Below are 17693 nucleotides of genomic sequence, written 5' to 3'. Positions count from 1 at the left end.
GGCAGCGCCTAATTACTGACGATGTGGAACTGGCAGCCATGCCTTCATGTCCTGAATAACAAGGACTTTAGCAGGGGGTGAATCAAATGAGTTTGTCTGTATAACAGGAGAGCATTAATAACTTCATCTAACATTTGTTGTCTATAAATCCCCAGCTTAAGTCGGAAAAGAAGTTCTACGCAGAGCACATATGTGGTTGTCAGCTTCTCTGCTGATTTTCCATCTGATTCTTTGCTTTAAACAGCAAATGTGGAAGATACTATTGCAATGGTTACTATAATCATATATATTCTGGGGCTGTATGTCCTCAATGTACTTATCACCAAAATGCATCTGCCATGGTTACCACTCCGAAAGATGAAGACAGTTCCTCCGCAAGTCTGCCCATTTTTATCATGCTAAGATTCAAGCATAGGTCAGCCTCAAGCAGAACTTTCTTTCCTGTATCCCTTCAATCAACTGCAGGAGCCCTTCTGCATCCTCCCCGCACGCCTCCTACCAGCCTAACGCTGCCTGACCTACCAGAAATGAGGACTCACACTCACTGCACCCAAACACACAAGCACAGGAGAGACAAAGCGTCTCTGAGCCAGCCCCTGTTAATTAAGGTTAGCCAGTTAACGAATTACATGCTCTAGGAACGAGAGACTGAACTCATCTAAACCTGTTTTTGAGTAACTAGTGTGAACTCTCAAAAGTTACTTAATAAGAGCGTCAGGTTTTATTTCTAAGCTCTCAAAGCATCAAAAAGCATCAACTGTTACGCATCCACTTGCTGTTGTTAAACCAAAGGTCACAGATTCCATCACATTAACAAGCAGGGCATTAATGTAGCATTACAAAAGATGCATGAAGGGTATTTAGCATCCCAACTCTGTCTACCATTGACGCTCAGGTCTGTGTAATGGATTTGAATCCCAATGTGCTTCCGAGTGATTAGCGGCTTTTAAGACTCTGAATGGTAATAGGAGCTTAAGAAAAATCGTACAGAGTCTGCTGTCCATAAAACTGATGGCTGACAGTTCCGTGGAGGTGCAGGAAAGCGAGTGGAAAAGGAGGGAGCCGTGTGAGGAAGCCATGCTCACCCGGATCATCAGCACGGCTTTCCTGATGTCCCGGATCCCGTCGTACACCAGCCGCGAGGCATCGATGAACTCGTTCTCATCCATCGGCTGAGCAGGGTCTGAGCTCAGGGCTTCCACGGCAGCTTCTACTTGCTCAGTAAACCGTGGCATAACTGAATGAAGAACACGAAATTACAGTCAGTCAGTCCCCAACCCAACACCACTTTGTGCTGCACACTCCTGTAAAGGATGTGAGTGAGCCTCGTTGTGAACTGTCACTGGAAGCTGTGCAGAGGTTCCACTTCAATTCAAAACGTTTGTTACAGAAGGGCACCAGTACTGTAGCTCAAGCCTTAGTTCACTTTGGTTTCTGTTAGCTCTGCTGCTGTTTGGGTTTTTCCCCTTAGACAGTGAAAAGTTTATCACACTCTTCTAGCAGATGACAAGACACTTAGGGAAGCACTCAGGAACAATGAGATAAAACTATCAAGCATTTGTTTAATGTTCCCTGCAGATTTTTTTTTGGGGGGGGAAAAAAAGCAACATTACCATCAGGAAGCTCAAGTTTAACAAGGCACTGGAAGAGGGCAGGTTGCACTGCTGTACTTCAGTGACTCACCACACCTCAGGGAAAACAGCACAGAACCATTTACAGCCTGCTCCTTTCTTCAGTGTCATCCTTGATTCTTCATCAAAGTAATTAAAGCTAAACTAACAACTAATAGTTGGTACAGCACTCACTGAAGCAACCAGCATCATTCCTTACCCTGTATGGATGTTACCAGCTCATTAACAGGAAAACACCCTAAGGTATTGTTTAGGGGTGGAGGGATACAACCTACAATGTTCTTTAACAGTTCCAACTGTACCCTAAAACATTACCCAAAATGTACTCTAGTGGGTCAATCTGGCAGGAATCTTATCCTCTGGATCCTGCAGCCTTGCAGAGCCTGGTGCAATACTGCAAGCCACTCAGCACCACTGCTGAGCCCCAACTCGCTCTCCAGGGCTCGTTCCCTGGTGTGTTTGCCTTCTGCAGCTCAGCCCATGACAGCAAGCAGGTTCAGGGAGGCCTTGTGTGCTGCTGAGTTAGAAGTCAGTCAACACAGCAAAATTACATTCCTCATTTTGCAACTGCTCTGCAAATAACTCCCATTAATTTTCATTACAGTATGTAAAGGGATTCTTTAATGGATTTCACAGGCACATTAGTATCCAGTTGCCTGTGCGCTTGTGAGCAATACGAACTTAGGGATCTTGGGAGTCACTGACTCTTTCTTACCTGTGTTGGACAGTAACTTTGTTGCTTCCAACACCTTCTCAGTGTAGACTCCAGGCTCGTAGTTATCCATCTCTGAGGTGACGACGTGAATGACTCTGGCAGCACGTCCTCGAATCGCACCAGCCGTGCGGTCTAAGCCATCAACATCTTTTTCTTGGAGAGCGATGACACATTTGTTCACATCTTCTAAGATATGGTTCTCTGGTGGTAAAAGAAGGAGCATTTAGATGGTAATATCTTCTCTTCTGTTGCAGCCATCAGGATTGCAGTTTCTGTTTGTTGACCTGCTCTATCAAGCCTCCAGTGAGATGCTGTAAAGCATTAGGTTTTAAGCTTGCTACAAGCAGCAAACAGCTGACCTTCCACACCAGGTGTCAAAAGCCCCACCAGTCCATCCTCCTGGTTTGTACTCAATTTTACCAACAGAGAATCTGAGTTCAGTTGAATTCTCCCCTAACATGTTCCTTTCCATATTCCTTCCCTGGACTGCCAAAGCCCTTATTCCAGCTATTTGCAAACCACTCCCCTGTCACTGCACGTATGTGGGGTGACGAGGCACCTCCCCAGCACCACACCCCATCCACCCCATGCTCTAATACACCAGGACACTTGTTGCACGTTTCTAGCTTCCTACACAGTGTTTCTCCTGCAGCCACACACATGCCCATCAAAGAATAATGAACTGTTAGTCCTCCATTCAAATGTAAGACACCTAACACAGAACCACAGAATGATTTCAGCTGGAAGAGACCTTTAAGCTCATGGGAGTGCAGCCTTTGTCCCAGCCCTATCACCCACCAGCCCATTTCCTTCAGTACAACATCCACCTGGCTCTGAAATCCCTTCATGGATGGTGACTCCAGCCCCTTCCAATGCCTGACAACCCTGTCAGCAAAGAAATTCCTCCTCACATCCAGCCTGAACCTCCCCTGGTGCAACTTGAGGCTGTTTCCTTTTGTTCAATTGCTTGTTCCTAGGGAGAACAGAACAACCCCTTTCAGATAGCAGAAAGCATTCTAGTGACAGTGCACTTGTTGCCTCTCAAGACAAAAAATAAAGCCAAATCCGTTGTTTGCAGTTTACTTTTAGAATACCCATATTCTTTTATACAGAGATATTTTCCCCATGTATCAATCCCAAAGAGCCTCAGATGAGTAAAACCCTCTAAAAGATTTCTGAAGATGCCTACAGAGGTTGGGACCCTCATTTGGGGAAACTTACCAGAGACTTCTTTAAAACATCAGCACCAACGCTTTGATATTGCCACCCAACAGCAGCATTTGGGCTGCCTGGTAAGCAACTGAATTGGAAACGTTTCCCTGTCACTTCAAATAGATTCCAACGTTGATTACTATTGACTTAATCAATCTGTGCCACTGAAGTGGCTTTTATTCCCTATGCAGGTAGGAAAAGAGCCATCGTGCAAGAGTTTGCAAAGGCAAGGAGCACGTAAGACTTGACTGATAGAGGATTTGTATAAACTGGCTGAAAGGACTGCTGCTGGAAGTGTTCTGCTTCATTTACATATAATTAACAGAGCCAGGTGCAATATTGCAAGGCTTCTGCAAGGAACCTGGACCAAAAAACACACTTGTGAAACACCTCTGAAGCAACTCAGCCGGAACAAGTTCAGCTGAGGGCAGAATGTGGCCCGAAGAGAGAGAAGTGCAGGTTCATTAGTGATTTGACAAGTCAGTGAGCAGGCAGTCAAGGTACAAGAGCTGCAGCAAGGAGCACTGAGAGTTTCAGTATTTAAAGGAAGAGACAGACATCCCTGCAAGGTGCAGTAGTAAAAAGAAGCAGCATCAGCATCAGGCCAAAACGCAGATTGTTTATTGCTTGAATTCCTTAACGAACAAATTAAGCCACAGATCATTTAGAAGCCTCTTTGGAGATTATATGGACTTTAATAAAAGGCATAGATAAAATGAAGATGAATATTTAAATGCTTGCTGATCATTTAATGCTTTTTTTTCCAGATGTGAAGCAGCCAGAGAGATACTTCTAAGGAGAGATACCTCCCTTACAGGGCTGTCTGCAAGGGATCTTGGGGAAGCATGGGACTGTCAGGTGCATCCACTCTGGTTACACCCTCCAGTTGGATGGCAACAAATGAGACTTGACACTGTTCTGAGTGCTTGTGTATAAACACACTGCTACCTGTCCTACAGGCATACGGACCACGAGTGTCTGGCACAAAATGCCATCTGCTGAGGCCGGGGTGGCAGAGCCCAAGAAATGCTGACACACAGGTTCACCACCAGCACCTTTGGGGATGTGGTAGTGCTGTCCTGTATCACAGCTAACAGCCTGCCTGCTGCAGAGGAGAAATATCTCACAGCAAAAGAATATCACACAGGCAATGACAAAGGGATCTCACCCTGCCAAAACAACTACAGAGAAAACAACGGTGTGGTTTGGCAACAAGGGAAGAGAAAAGACATTTTTCCAATAACAAAGATTTTTTAGAGCAAACAAGGAAATACACAGAGGTGTGAGATGCTAACACCATCACACAAGTCCCTCATGACTGTCAGTCCTCAATCCACCCCCATCAAACACCTTCCACCTCCATCCACCTCCCCATTAAAGGGATTAGGAAATCCTTTTCCAAGTAACCCAAGAAGCCTGTGAGGTAGGCTGGGGGCTACGGGAGATCAAAACCTAAGAGCAACAGTCAGGAGATAACGCCACAGATGCATAAATACAACTCAGCTTCTCTGCTGTGTCCCCTGTCGAAGGTCTTAGAACAATTTCCTTGCTGGACCCTCTCTAGTGGAAGGTGTCCCTGCCCATGGCAAGGGGGTTGGAACCAGATCATCTTTAAGATCCCTTCCAACCCAAACCAGTCTGTGATTCTATGACGCTGGAGGAATCAGGTCAAGCAGCAGTGTCAGTAGATGTGGTTATAGGACAAATACTGCAGTGTTCATACACTTGTAATACAGCATTCATCTTGCAATGATGAGGGACAACCATTGGGCCCAGGCAATAAGAACCTGGAGGCTCTTAAGACAAAATAGCTCTGCTCTGATGTGCAGTCTCTCGCACAAACCTCTGTCTGTGGCAGAGGAACAGAAGGAAGCAAATGGAATAGGTTTTTTAGAGGGTTTCAAGAGAGATCCAGGTAATTTCAGAACATCGAATTTGACAATTACATGGTACTACCATCAACTGCTCTAAAGAACAGAGAGAGCTGGCACACAAACACAGCCAGGGAAGGCACTCACGAGAAGGGTAAGACTTAGAGGAGCTACAGAAGAGTTCTGAGATGAGGAATAATGAAACAGGTGATGACTCTGCAGTCAAGAAAGAGAGGACTAAGCATACTACAGAGCCTGTATGTTTACAGACAGCATGAAGGAGGCACATAGGGAACAAAACCTCTGCACCATCTATTGCAACTGAGGGCAGGGAACAAAGCAAATAAACAAGGAGGCTCTTCACACAGAGCACAGTTAAGCTGTGAATTTTGTACAGGGTGATGGAGATGCCAGTGGTTTATAATGGTCGAAAGAGCAACAAACACAAGCTTAAATGAGAAAGATTTGTCAAGGTCTGCAGTAGATAGCACCTCTGATGCTGGAGCTCCCTGAGCTGCAAATCACTCACGGTGGGGAGAGTATAGGAAAGATCTTTAGGCTACAGGACTCCTCTGCTATTAATCTCCTTTGCCCCGGCAATTAGCTACCACCAGACCATTGTCCTAACTCAATAGGGCCCTTTCTCATGCTATACCACTCATAAGAGGCTGTAGCCTGCAAGCTTGTTTGTAACACTGTGCATTGAAGTATCCTCCTTCTAGGATATTCTGCTGTTCTCTCAAACCAGCATGTCTTTTATCAAGCCTTTCCTTGTGGATAATTGATCCAAGTCTGTAGCATAAGCTGGACAATGAAGCACATACTTCATGATGGACAGCACAGGACACTGTAGGAATGTGCTGTGGGTTGTTTTTTTCAATACAAACACAGACTCCAAAGGATTCTTTTAAATTCTGCTTACATCTCAGTTAGCAACAGCTATCAACTGACACGAGCATCCTAATAACCCCAAACGGAACCTGGAATCAATCATACCTGTCACAGTTTTATCCAAAGAGATATTTAGACTTGTAGCAGATGAACTGGAGCTGTGGCATTTATATGGAAAGCATTTATCAAAGTTCAAACAAACAATATTTATTGCTTTAATATTTTTCTAACATCTCTTTGATAAGACAGTACATGCAACTAAATGGCTGAATGCACTTGAGCATCTGAAGCGGTCTCAAACAACAGCACTTCCATGGCATCGTTCTGAGTGGCAAGCATATCCTCGAGGTGAACTCTCTCCTGAGCCAGATTGCCACTTCCCCAGAAAAAAAACATTCCCTGCTTAGTGCCAAGCCCTTGAAACTCTTCAGAGCAACTAAGCAGTGGGCAAAACCATAACTTGTATCCTCAAAAGCAGAGCATCCATCTCCTTGGATGACCTACACATGGATATGGACCACTCCATTCCAGTGGTTTGCCCCAAACTGAGCCACACCTGTAAATGAAGTAGAGTAAGGCACAGACTGCCTTTGCACAGACCAACAGCCTTTTCTCTTGCAAACGTTTTGCACACTTGTGGGCAAACTCCAAGTGGAGCCGTGAACTTCAGCACACAACTCTCTCTAAATATATCTCCCCAGAAATAGGCTCCTCACAGCTGTGCAATTTCAGCTCCTGCTGCAACGATGAGCACACAGATACAAAGAACTAGGACATTCAACTGCCTGATAACTTTATGCTAACTCACTGCAGAGATGATTTTTATCCAAAAACCAGGGAACCACAACACAACACAACACATGTGATAATACAGGTGACTCACAACAGAGGCTCTGCTTGGGGGTTAAAAATAAGGTGGCCTTTGAGTTCAGAACTTTAATTTTTCATCTCTATTTTCTAACTATGTTCACCTGCTAGTTCTGACTCCACACATCTCCCTGTGAAATCTCTCTTTACAGTTGGAGATTTTAGGTTACCTGAGATGCCAAAGCCTGTTAGCACCAGGAAAATGAAAGGCTTGGAGTGGGAATTTGTGAAAGCCATTGCAGACACAATTCAGGTGGTTGTATCACCACATCCTCTGACTACAGTAGAAATGGAGGATGTGGAAATAAAAATGCCTCCCCCTTGTTTCTGTGTCACAGCAGCTAACAGTGGCTCTTCATCAACGATGCTGCTAAAACAGATTATCTTGGCAAGCACTTTGCCAAATGGAATTATTACTCTATTGGAATGATCCAATCATTTAAAAAAGCATTACTGAAGCTGACATGGTTAAAAACACTCGCAGAATTTTTTCTAGAGGATCAGTTTGATGTCAATGAGCCTGTATGGCCACGGCTGGACGTTCAGTTTGGTTTACACAACAAGAGTCTAAGGGGAATTGAGGGATCGTCTTTTTCGGCTAGTTCATAACTGAACGGAAACATATTCTGTTTCCCCCAGTGTTCACAGTGAGGTTTGTAGCTAGATGGTAGCTACAGTAGCTAGATGGTAGTTCATTGGTGGCTGTGCTAGCAATTCAAAGCCTGGAGACATGAAGTGTCTTTCAGTGTGTTTAAGCTGTTCTGTCTACTGAGATGTAAATATATCCATTTATGCACGCAGCCGCCGCGGTGCAATGACAGGTTTCTGCAGTACCTGCTGAACCAAACTAGCGCTGCTCTCACGCTATAAAAATACCTCCTCTCCTCGTGCCAGCATCTCCTGCTCTAGTTTCACACCTCTCTCGGCAGAAGATGCTGCTTGCCAGGTGAAGTGTACCAACATTCTCCCTTCCCAACACCCGAGAAGGCTCCAGAACACTGCAGAAACCACCCGTTTCCAGGGATAAGCTCACTTTTGAGAGCGATTCTCCCTGAGACTGAACCCCACGGTACCTGACACAGCCAGGAAATCATCAATGGACGTGATGTCATCCACAGCATCCGTCAGCACCCGGACTTGCCTCTCCCACTGCTCTTTGAAGAGATCCATGTTCTCTTGAGCCAGCTTGCTTTGGGGTTTAGCAGCCAGAGCCAGCGCAGCGTTAATGACCTGTAAAACACCTCTGCATTTTTAAAACACATCCTTAATGAAACAATTAGTTTCTGTATGTTTATTCAATGAACTCAACAGCAAACGGAGCGAGTTTAAATAGGTTTTCAGGAACTGGATGTTTAAACACAAATGTTTTCTTCTGTTGCTCTCACATCCAACTCATACCTGCCTCCACATTGATCACTACCAGCAAAAACGCTTGGCAAGTATTCACAAGAGTTAGCTTCACCTTTTTTCAACAGCTCATGTTTAAAAGGTGTTGCTTTCTGAGTGAGGCTTGTGCTGTGAAGTATTTTAGACAAGATGACATCTAGTACACTGGGGGCTGCATTTCCTAAGCTACTTGCCAGAACCTGAGAAAAAAAAAGGTCAAAAAAGGGATTCATCTTACACAGCCTGAAGTAGAAACAATATGCAAAGAGAAAAGTGAAGATAAAATTTTGTATTGATCTTCCTTCCCCTAAAGCTTTACTCTGTGCTTTACCAGAACTTGTTACAGTACCTTAAGATTTCTGTTATGGCTGTAGAAGAGCCAGGTTACTGAGGACACAGCAGGAGAGGATACTATTTGATGCTGCTCCTCTTGAACACTCCCTACTCATTTTCTTCAACCCCCAAGACTGTGATTGACTTCAGATCCTTGCTTTTCAAAGCAGAACAAATGATACAGGTTATTTCTGGGTAACAAAGTTTATGCTGTGCCAACTAACTGGTCAGTTAAATGACCAAAAAAGCCCCTCTGGGTGTGGGAAGAAAGCAATCTCAAAAGCCTGCTCCTGTTCTTGCTGCACTATGCTCCAGCAGAATGCCCTGGAAACATGTCAGGTGTGAGAAACCATCTGCAGTCAGACTGACACGACAGTCCTCCTAACCTTGTTTTCAGGCACCTGAGAGTTTGAGCTAATTAACTAACAAGTTCAATGTATCATTTTTCTTTTCTGCTTTAGGGCTGTATTAATTTCACAAAGTTGCCAAACTATAAACATGCAAGCACCACACATTCCAAAATGCACTCTCTCTACCTGCTTCATTTCCAAGTGTCTCAAAGGGTTTTAAGAAAGGATATAACTTGCTAAACACGGAAATGATGGTGATGTCAAACATCAAATGATGGCACTGAATGAATCAGGCAGGAGGATGCTGATTCACCCAAGGGATGCAAGAAATCAGAGTGACTGAGGAAAATCCACAGAAAAGCTGCACTACTCTCCATGCTGCCTCTGAAGATGGAGGCTGCAGGTCTGGGGCACAAATCAAAATGAGCTCGATGGGTTTGCTAACACAGAAAAATGCAAGGAACAATTTGGCATGAGAGACAATCTGCTCAGGAGACCTGTGGGGATGAAAAATGCCTTTGAACCCTGGCAATAACAACAGTGTCCTTGTTCCTCATGAAGAATCCTCTGCGGCAGTCCTCTGCTGCTTCCTCTTCCTCAAACCAGCTACTGAAGTAACATCTTCTGTGTAAGCAGCTGCAGTAGTAAGGATATTCCTTCACAGAGAGACCTGCTTCCAGCCATGGTCCACACTGCCTGCTAAGATCAACATTCTCAAGCCCTGAAAGTCCCCAGAAAAGCCTTACAACCCCTGAGGAAATGATGTTAAAAAAACTCAAGTCAAACAGAAACAGAGCTTTTAGAAAGGGACACCTGTCCTCTGCTCAAGAGCCCTGCTTCTTAAGTCTAGTCACTGTCATTTCTTGCCGCAGTCTGACCTATCAGTCAGAATCTAGATATCCATCCATTTATGAAGATGGATCCAAATAACAAGTGTCCTGGAAACAAAAGGGGTAAAGTAGACAACACTTTAGAAAGCTGCTCTCAGCTTTTATCCTGATAGCAACCCTAACTATTGAGACAGAGAAGTTGGCAATACCAAAAGTCAGGACATTTCTCCCACTCTCTTCTGGCTGCCTTGGCTAGCATCAGAGATGAAACCATCCTTTAAGCACGGAGACAGGCCAGCATTAATGCCAAAGGAACATATGGCCTGTGTACCTGCAGGATGTATGCCTGGACAGCAGCACCTGTCTCAACAATTAATCTTTGTCAGCAGCACATGTCCAACCCCAGATGCCCACATTAAGCAACTCTTTACACATAAAAGAAGAGCTGTCATGGATAGAGGGCTCTGCAAGAGCTCAAGAAACTCAAACAGGGCATCGTCAGCAAGCCACAAGCTTCACCATCATCCTCCCAACAGGCAGCTTGGCCAGCTGAGGAAAGGAAACTTTTTAATACAACAGGAAAAACACATGGCCAAGGCAAATGTCTTTAAAAAATGTGTAACATCTCCCTACAAGAAGACAAGTGTTGTTGCATTTGGAAAGCAGCCAGCAGTGCTAGAGATGAGGACAACTCAGGGGGGAATCGAAGGCTATCAAGTGTCGCTATGGAGCTAAAGACAGAATGACAGCTTAGAAACCCATACAGGTATGTGTGCACTCAGGAAAACATTCAAGGCAGCAAATACAGCTCAACAGTTCTTTTTTGCAGCAGCAGCACAAACTCTACCTCCATGTGCAAAGTGGTCACAATAGTCAGTTTTAGCAGGGGTGATAAAACCGTTCATGCCATGAACAGCTTAGTGAGCAGGTTATCCTGGACACGTCTCACACGTCTGCTTGAGGTAGTAATGTCCCAGGGATTACTGGCTAAACCCTGCAAATTATCTATGTGAGTAAATAGATAGACAAGGGAAAAAGATAGAGCTGCTGGATCTTAAATAGTCTGTGTATGGAGCAGGACTAAGACTCCTTTACTATATACAAATGCAAACTTGGGGGGACGGGGGACTGACTACAGGACACTATTGCTCCTCCCAAAACCATGAGGCAATGAATATAAAATACCATTAACTCTTACAGGAAGGAGATCTACGTATAGAGTCCAAAAAAATAAGAAGAGCACATCCAGACTACCTGAAATGTATCTGCTTTCATGTAAAGCACTGTGCAGTTTCAGGGAAATATTCTCTGTGTCAGAGCTTTTCCAAATGCTGCCAGAGCTGTGTGATCACAATGACTCACTGAAGCCGTACAAGAATCAAACAGGGACATTTTGAGACTATCCAGAAGGAAATGAAGCATGGCAAGAAACCACACTCTTTTTATTGGTGCTTTGTTTCACGTAGCAATTGGGACGTTGAAGTCAGACAGCCCAATGATGGGTAACGGGGTTCCAGAGGCTTCCTCGGAGTCACTCTGCTCCACGGCGCAGCCCCGAGATCAGGGAGGCCTGGGAGTCAAAACATTTGCAACTGGTGACTGAATCTGTACCTCAAACCCTCTTCTCATGTCTTTCATGGAAAGAAACTGCTGCTTTTATTATTTCTTAATTTGCCCTATTGAAACTAAAGCTGTTGAGCTGAATTGATGTATATTTACATTTGCAGGTCAGGCCTCTCCAAGGTTCCCCAAGATTGACTTTTGCCTGGGCTACAAGACTGTGGCTACTTTGCCCAGAATCTCTCTTGAAAAGCACAGCTATTCCAGGAGAGAAAACATCTTAACCTTAGATATACTTGTGAGTAAATGAAAGCCACTGGGTCACTCAGAATGCTTTTTTTAGGCTTAATTTAAGGTGGCTTACAGCCTCACCTTTACAGCACCTTATCAGAAAGACTGACAGAGGCCAGGAGAAAGCTCTTACATGTGGTGGTGTTCCTGCAAAGAACAGATTTGAACATTTGGCTGGCATGGCCAAAGGAAGAAATACCACTTAGGAGGAGAAAACTACTTATTTTGCACTGCAATCCTTCCCTGTTGCAGCTTAACACCATCTGAGAGCACACAATGTCTGTTAGCCACACAACTCCCTGTTTCCATGGCTGGAAGCACTGTCTGGTTTTTGTCTCGGTCTTTTTGAGAGGGACTTTTTACAGCAGAGTCCCTTCTGGTTTAACTTTGCCCTGTTTCCTTAAGTATTGGTTTTAAGAAGCTACTGTGCCACAACAAGCCCCGGCTGGGATGTAAAAATCAGTGTCATTCTAGAGTATGTGAAAGGAAGCTCACCAAACACACTGCAGGATCAAGTTTGCTTCGAGAAGATCCAAAAGCAAGCAAGGGCAGAAGCAGTGACCTCGGCTTTGCCACTTGGAGCAATCTCAGCGCTATGCTGAGTGGAAGAAGTCTCTCATTCGACCTGCCCAACCTGGCAATTGCACCACACAGTGCCCTTCATTTGCTCCATTTTACTGCTGCCTCACAGAGTGCTCCCGTGATAGAGAGGGCGACTTGTAAAGCAGAAGCAAAAACTTGATGCTCAGATCACAGCTTTCCAAACAGCCAATGAATGAATTCTTGACTCTACCGCCAAAGCTGCTGCCCCAGCTGAGCCCAGCCAGGACTCTCCCCTTGCCCAGGTGGATTTTCATGCCTGTGTTTTCCTGTATTAAAGAGAGCATAGCTTGCTTACTAGCACTTTGTAAGAAGCTTCTCCTAATTTAATTCTACATATGCCAGATGCCAAAGCTACCTCCAGCATTCACCCTACTCATATCTCCTTCCCTGCTCCTAATTGCACTTTGCTCTGGGAAAAAAACTTGGTTCACAAGCAGGACATTTAAGTCGCTTCCAGTCACATCCAACCCGAGTTTGCACTGACATGTCTACGTGTGCTAACCCTCTATGTACTTCAATACAGCAAAAAGCACTTTGCAGACTCTGATGAGCTGAAATGCCTGGAAGCAAAATATACAGAAGATTGTTTTCCACTTTCACTAGCTGTAACAGCAGTGACCAGCAAGTGTACAGAAGCTGAGGCACCAAAAAGAAGCAGCAGAAGTTTGCTTTGATTTCCCACACTTTGCTCTGATGTATAAAAGGCGCTTTGAGTACATTCCTGCAAGTTAGGCACTGAGTGACTGCAGCCTTCTCTGCAGAGATACTTACTCTTGTTACACTGCTGTAACAACCCACAGAGATGCACTCTTACTGGAATAACATGACCATTTCCAGTTTAGCATACAGTACAGTCAAAATATTTACTACAAACTATTGTGAATAGATCATCATCCCATCAGCTTCCCCCTATATGGAGAAGGCAGCTCCATTTGTAGCTAAGGACTAACACTATCGTACCAGTCAACGTAGAAGCTGCGAGAGTTTTGGTGCCATTTGTTTTGGTATCCATTTGTGTTGCTTCATTGTGCATTTCACTGACTTTACGTGCTGAAGCTTTGGGGGTTTTAGGGACTCTATGTCTTTTCTGGAAGCTGTTGTGCTACTGCACTCCACAGATCATACTGTGCCTGCGATGAAAACACAGTGTCCTTACACACTAACATACGGCTTTCTACACAGCTGAATCCCTTTCTTGTATCTTCACTTCTTTTTATGCATCAGTAACTTCTCAAGTTTCTTTAATATTGTTTCTTTGATGGCCACTCCTGTTGTGTGCTGGCTCTTATTCACAGTAAGATATAAAACTGCAACCCAAGTGTTAAGTTTTTAATATAAGTATTTCTACTCAATGCCAATAAAACGCTTCAAGCACTCGTAATTAAACAGTCTGGAGACAGATCTGCTAGTTAGTACATTCAAAAAAAATCTGACAGTCTTTCACAAAAGAAGAAAAAGAGGGGACAATTGTTCAATGTTAAATCTGCACTGGAAGAAAAAAATGAAGTTATCTCCTCCAACAGACACCAGGGAACTGGCAGTAACTGGAGACTCGAGGAGGGAAACTGCCAGTTACATTTGGGTTTGGATGGTTTGAGGGGTTCTTTTGTGTTTCTCTAAGATGCTGCAACTTTTAAACAGGAGTTTTTGTGCTGTTTACAGCCTCTACATGGGATTCCTTATGCTTTGGTATTTCGTCTATCTATGTCAGTAGGTGTGATCAGCATATGTAACCATCTGCCTCATCAGAAATCTATAAGCAGCAAATTGCTTCTCGAGCATTTCAAAATTGGAATGTAAGGATGTGGAACAGCAATTATTAAAGCAAGATGTTAATATCAGAAGAGCCAATTTATTTTTATTAAAAATGTAATTTAATCCAAGAACTTTCTGGAGTCTGTTTAACGGGCAACACTCGCTTGGCCGTGCAGGAGATGGCGAGCAGCGCCAACCACGCTGCCTGTGCTAAGGTAGCTACACAGGGAGCACGGAAGGGGCAGGCAGGCAGAGTGGTGCTCTTCCACTGTTCCCAAGGAGGAAGAGCTATATGGGCAGCAGAGGAGAAAGACAACCTGCTTTCAGAGCAAGCTCTGCCTTATAGATTGGGAGAAAAGGTCTTAGAATCATAGAACCAAGAGGGTTGGAAGGGACCTTTAGAGATCATCCAGTCCAACCCCCTGCAGAAGTAAGTTCACCTATATCACGTCACGTAGGAATATGTCCAGGCAGGGCTTGAAGATCTCCAAGAAAGGAGCCTCCACAACCCCTCTGGGCAGCCTGTGCCACGGCTCCCTCACCTCACAGTGACAGAGTTTTTTCTTATATTTAAGTGGAACTTTTGGTGTTCCAGCTTCATCCCATCACCCCTTGTCCTGTTGCTGGCTACTATAGAAAAGAGGGATGTCCCAATCTCCTGACACCCACCCTTTAGATATTTATAAATGTTATTAAGATCTCCCCTCAATCTCCTCTTCTCCAGACTAAACAGCCCCAGTTCCTGCAGCCTTTCCTCATATGAAAGATGTTCCAGTCCCCTGATCATCTTGGCCCTGCACCGGACTCTCTCCAGCACTTCCCTGTCCCTCTTGAGCTGAGGAGCCCAGAACTGGACACAGGACTCCAGATGAGGCCTCACCAGGGCAGAGTAGAGGGGCAGAAGAACCTCCCTTGACCTGCTGGCCACACTCTTCTTGATGCATCCCAGGATGCCATTGGCCTTCTTGGCCACGAGGGCACATTGCTGGCTCATGGTTAGTTTATTATCAATCAGCACTCCCAGGTCTCTCTCTGCAGAGCTGCTCTTCAGCAGGTCACCCCCAACCTGTACTGGTGCATGGGGTTGTTCCTCCCCAGGTGCAGGACTCTGCACTTGTCCTTGTTGAACCTCATGAGGTTCCTCTCTGCCCAACTCTCAAGCCGGTCGAGATCCTGCTGAATGGCAGCACAGCCTCTGGGGAATCAGCCAGTGCCCCCAGTTTGGTGCCATCAGGGAATTTGTTGAGGGTACACTCTGTCCCCTCATCTGGATCCTGTGTGTCCACATCAGTGAGGTGCAGACTGACCCTGCTCCTTGCTTCCCAGATGATCAGTCTCAAGGGCAATGGGCTCCAGTTTTAGCTGGCAGAAGCAACAACCAATCTGACGGAAATTCTAATGCAGAATAATTTTCTGATACTCTAAGCCTGACTGCAACTTGGCTAGAAGTCTACAGATAAACTTCATGGAGGCTTTAAAGAACAAGAAAGTCAACATATAGCTGGCAAAAGCAGCTGCAAGTGACAGTAGACTGTCACATCAAAAAGCTGGAGCAATACTCTTCCCTTTTAAGAGCCATACGGGGGCATTTTGACTGTTGCTTTCTAAACACCTACAGCTTGTAAGATCAGAAATACTCCTATAGTTAAACTCTCTTCTCAGACATCTTTAATGCAAAATGCTGTTATAAAACAGCTTTTGCAGGCTCCCAAATCAAGCACTTCTTGGAAACAGAAGCCACAGTTACAAGCTCTGGGTTTTCAAGTTGAGATAAACAAAATCTTTCGCTAATGTACCATTGGCAAGCTGTGTGTTTAGCAAGAAGGCAAAGAAAGCTTCTCCCAGTGCTCTGCTAGGCAAATGGAAGCACAGGCAGCTACTCCAAGCGTTTCACAGCAGTACTTTTCCATTTCTGTTATGAAAGGCATCTGAAGCATTTTTTACACAGCATTAACTGTAGTGAAGGAGGACTTGTGCTTCTCCATCTTGGCCCATCACAGACTGGCCTGCTCTCCCCATCACCTAGCAAAGTGTGAAGCTGCAGGACTGCAGGTAACCGCTACGAGATGCTGGACGAAGTTGTTTGGGACTTTCATCAACTCATGTCCTCAATAACCAGACATTTAGGCAGGCTTGTAAGTGAAGGCTTCATGAAGAAAAACACCAGTGACTCACCCCTAATGCTGCCTTATTCCTCCCCTGTAAACCCAGACAAACACATGTCACTCAGCTGGCTGCTGTGGAGCATGCCCTTTCTAGCAGCTCCTTCTGCACCCTCAAAAGGGAGCTCTAAATATCACATTAAGTCTTCACCTTCACATTAATTTCTGTGTTAATTGGCTGGGGACTCACAAACAGGAAGGATGATGTTACTCTTGAGGAAGAACTGATTTCCAGTATTGTAGCCACAGTGAACAAATTTCACTGCTTGCTTCTGTAGTGACTTTTCAGATTAATTATTATCCCCATCTTCTTTTTCCTCAAAGAATTACATTCCCAACCTGAGGATGTTTGAACCCTTAGGTGACAATGATTGACTTTTTGTCCATGCCAACAGAACTGCCAAGGCTTCCCTAACCAGTTAGAAGCACTGTGTGCTCCTTACTCCTGCTGCTGGCTCCAGAAGGTGAGCTAAGGCAAGGGACCCAACAACTGCTATACTTGAGATACAGCTTTTATAATTAACTCTACAGATTGATTTCTGCAGAAATCATTCTTTAACGAGGAGCTTCCTACTCCCAGAATGGCCTCTGCTCAGTTAAGCTATTTAAGAGGTTACCTGGGGACTCAAGTGCATTAAATTTCAGTTTCATCCCTCCAACCACAGCAATACCTTGAATTAAATTTCATACATCGCAGTTCTGTGTGATATTGATACATTCACTTGAGTTTCAGAGTTTCTATTGTAATTACTGATTGACTTGACTCATTCCAAATCCAGCATCTTCCTGGAAAAATACCATCTAAGCAAAACCAAAGCAGACCATGTGGGACAAAATGTGTATTTTCTGCCTAATTCACACGTTTGCTCAGCGCAGCCACCTAAAAGGATTCAAGAAGCAGCTGTGAATGTCATCAGGAACAAACTGCAAAATAAACAGATAATAGTCTAAAAAGGGAAACAAAACCTCACCACGCTATTCCTTCTATCCAGGAGCATTTAGAGCTTACAGAGAATAACCAAAGTTTAGGGGCTGCTCAGTAATGCAGTTGAGGAGGATGAGAGTGTGCCATGTCGTGTAGACTGGCATAAGACAAACTTCTGTACTGTTAGGAGAAAACACAGATGCCATTTGTAAAACAGTTTAGACAAGTGCCCCTAATTATCTCTCAGGATTCACAACATGTTTAAATACTCTTAGAGCATTAAAGAATCAACCAGAGAACATGTAATGTAA

General features: G+C 44.5%; 1 protein-coding gene across 1 annotated transcript in view; it reads right to left on the bottom strand.

Moving 5' to 3' along the window:
* The window catches only part of CTNNA1 (catenin alpha 1), a 117447-nt gene that overhangs the window by 13411 nt on the left and 86343 nt on the right, over positions 1 to 17693 (bottom strand). Inside the window, exons 11-13 of the mRNA XM_062001939.1 lie at positions 8261 to 8417; positions 2347 to 2547; positions 1086 to 1237 (exon numbers count right to left, since the gene is read on the bottom strand). Coding sequence (XP_061857923.1) covers positions 1086 to 1237; positions 2347 to 2547; positions 8261 to 8417 — 510 coding nt within the window. The remainder of the gene's footprint in view (positions 1 to 1085; positions 1238 to 2346; positions 2548 to 8260; positions 8418 to 17693) is intronic.

The sequence above is a fragment of the Colius striatus genome, chromosome 9 (assembly GCF_028858725.1).
Source record: "Colius striatus isolate bColStr4 chromosome 9, bColStr4.1.hap1, whole genome shotgun sequence".
Classification (NCBI taxonomy): Eukaryota; Metazoa; Chordata; class Aves; order Coliiformes; family Coliidae; genus Colius; species Colius striatus.
Note: the sequence above shows the minus strand (reverse complement) of the source record. Positions and strands in the feature narration are given on the sequence as shown.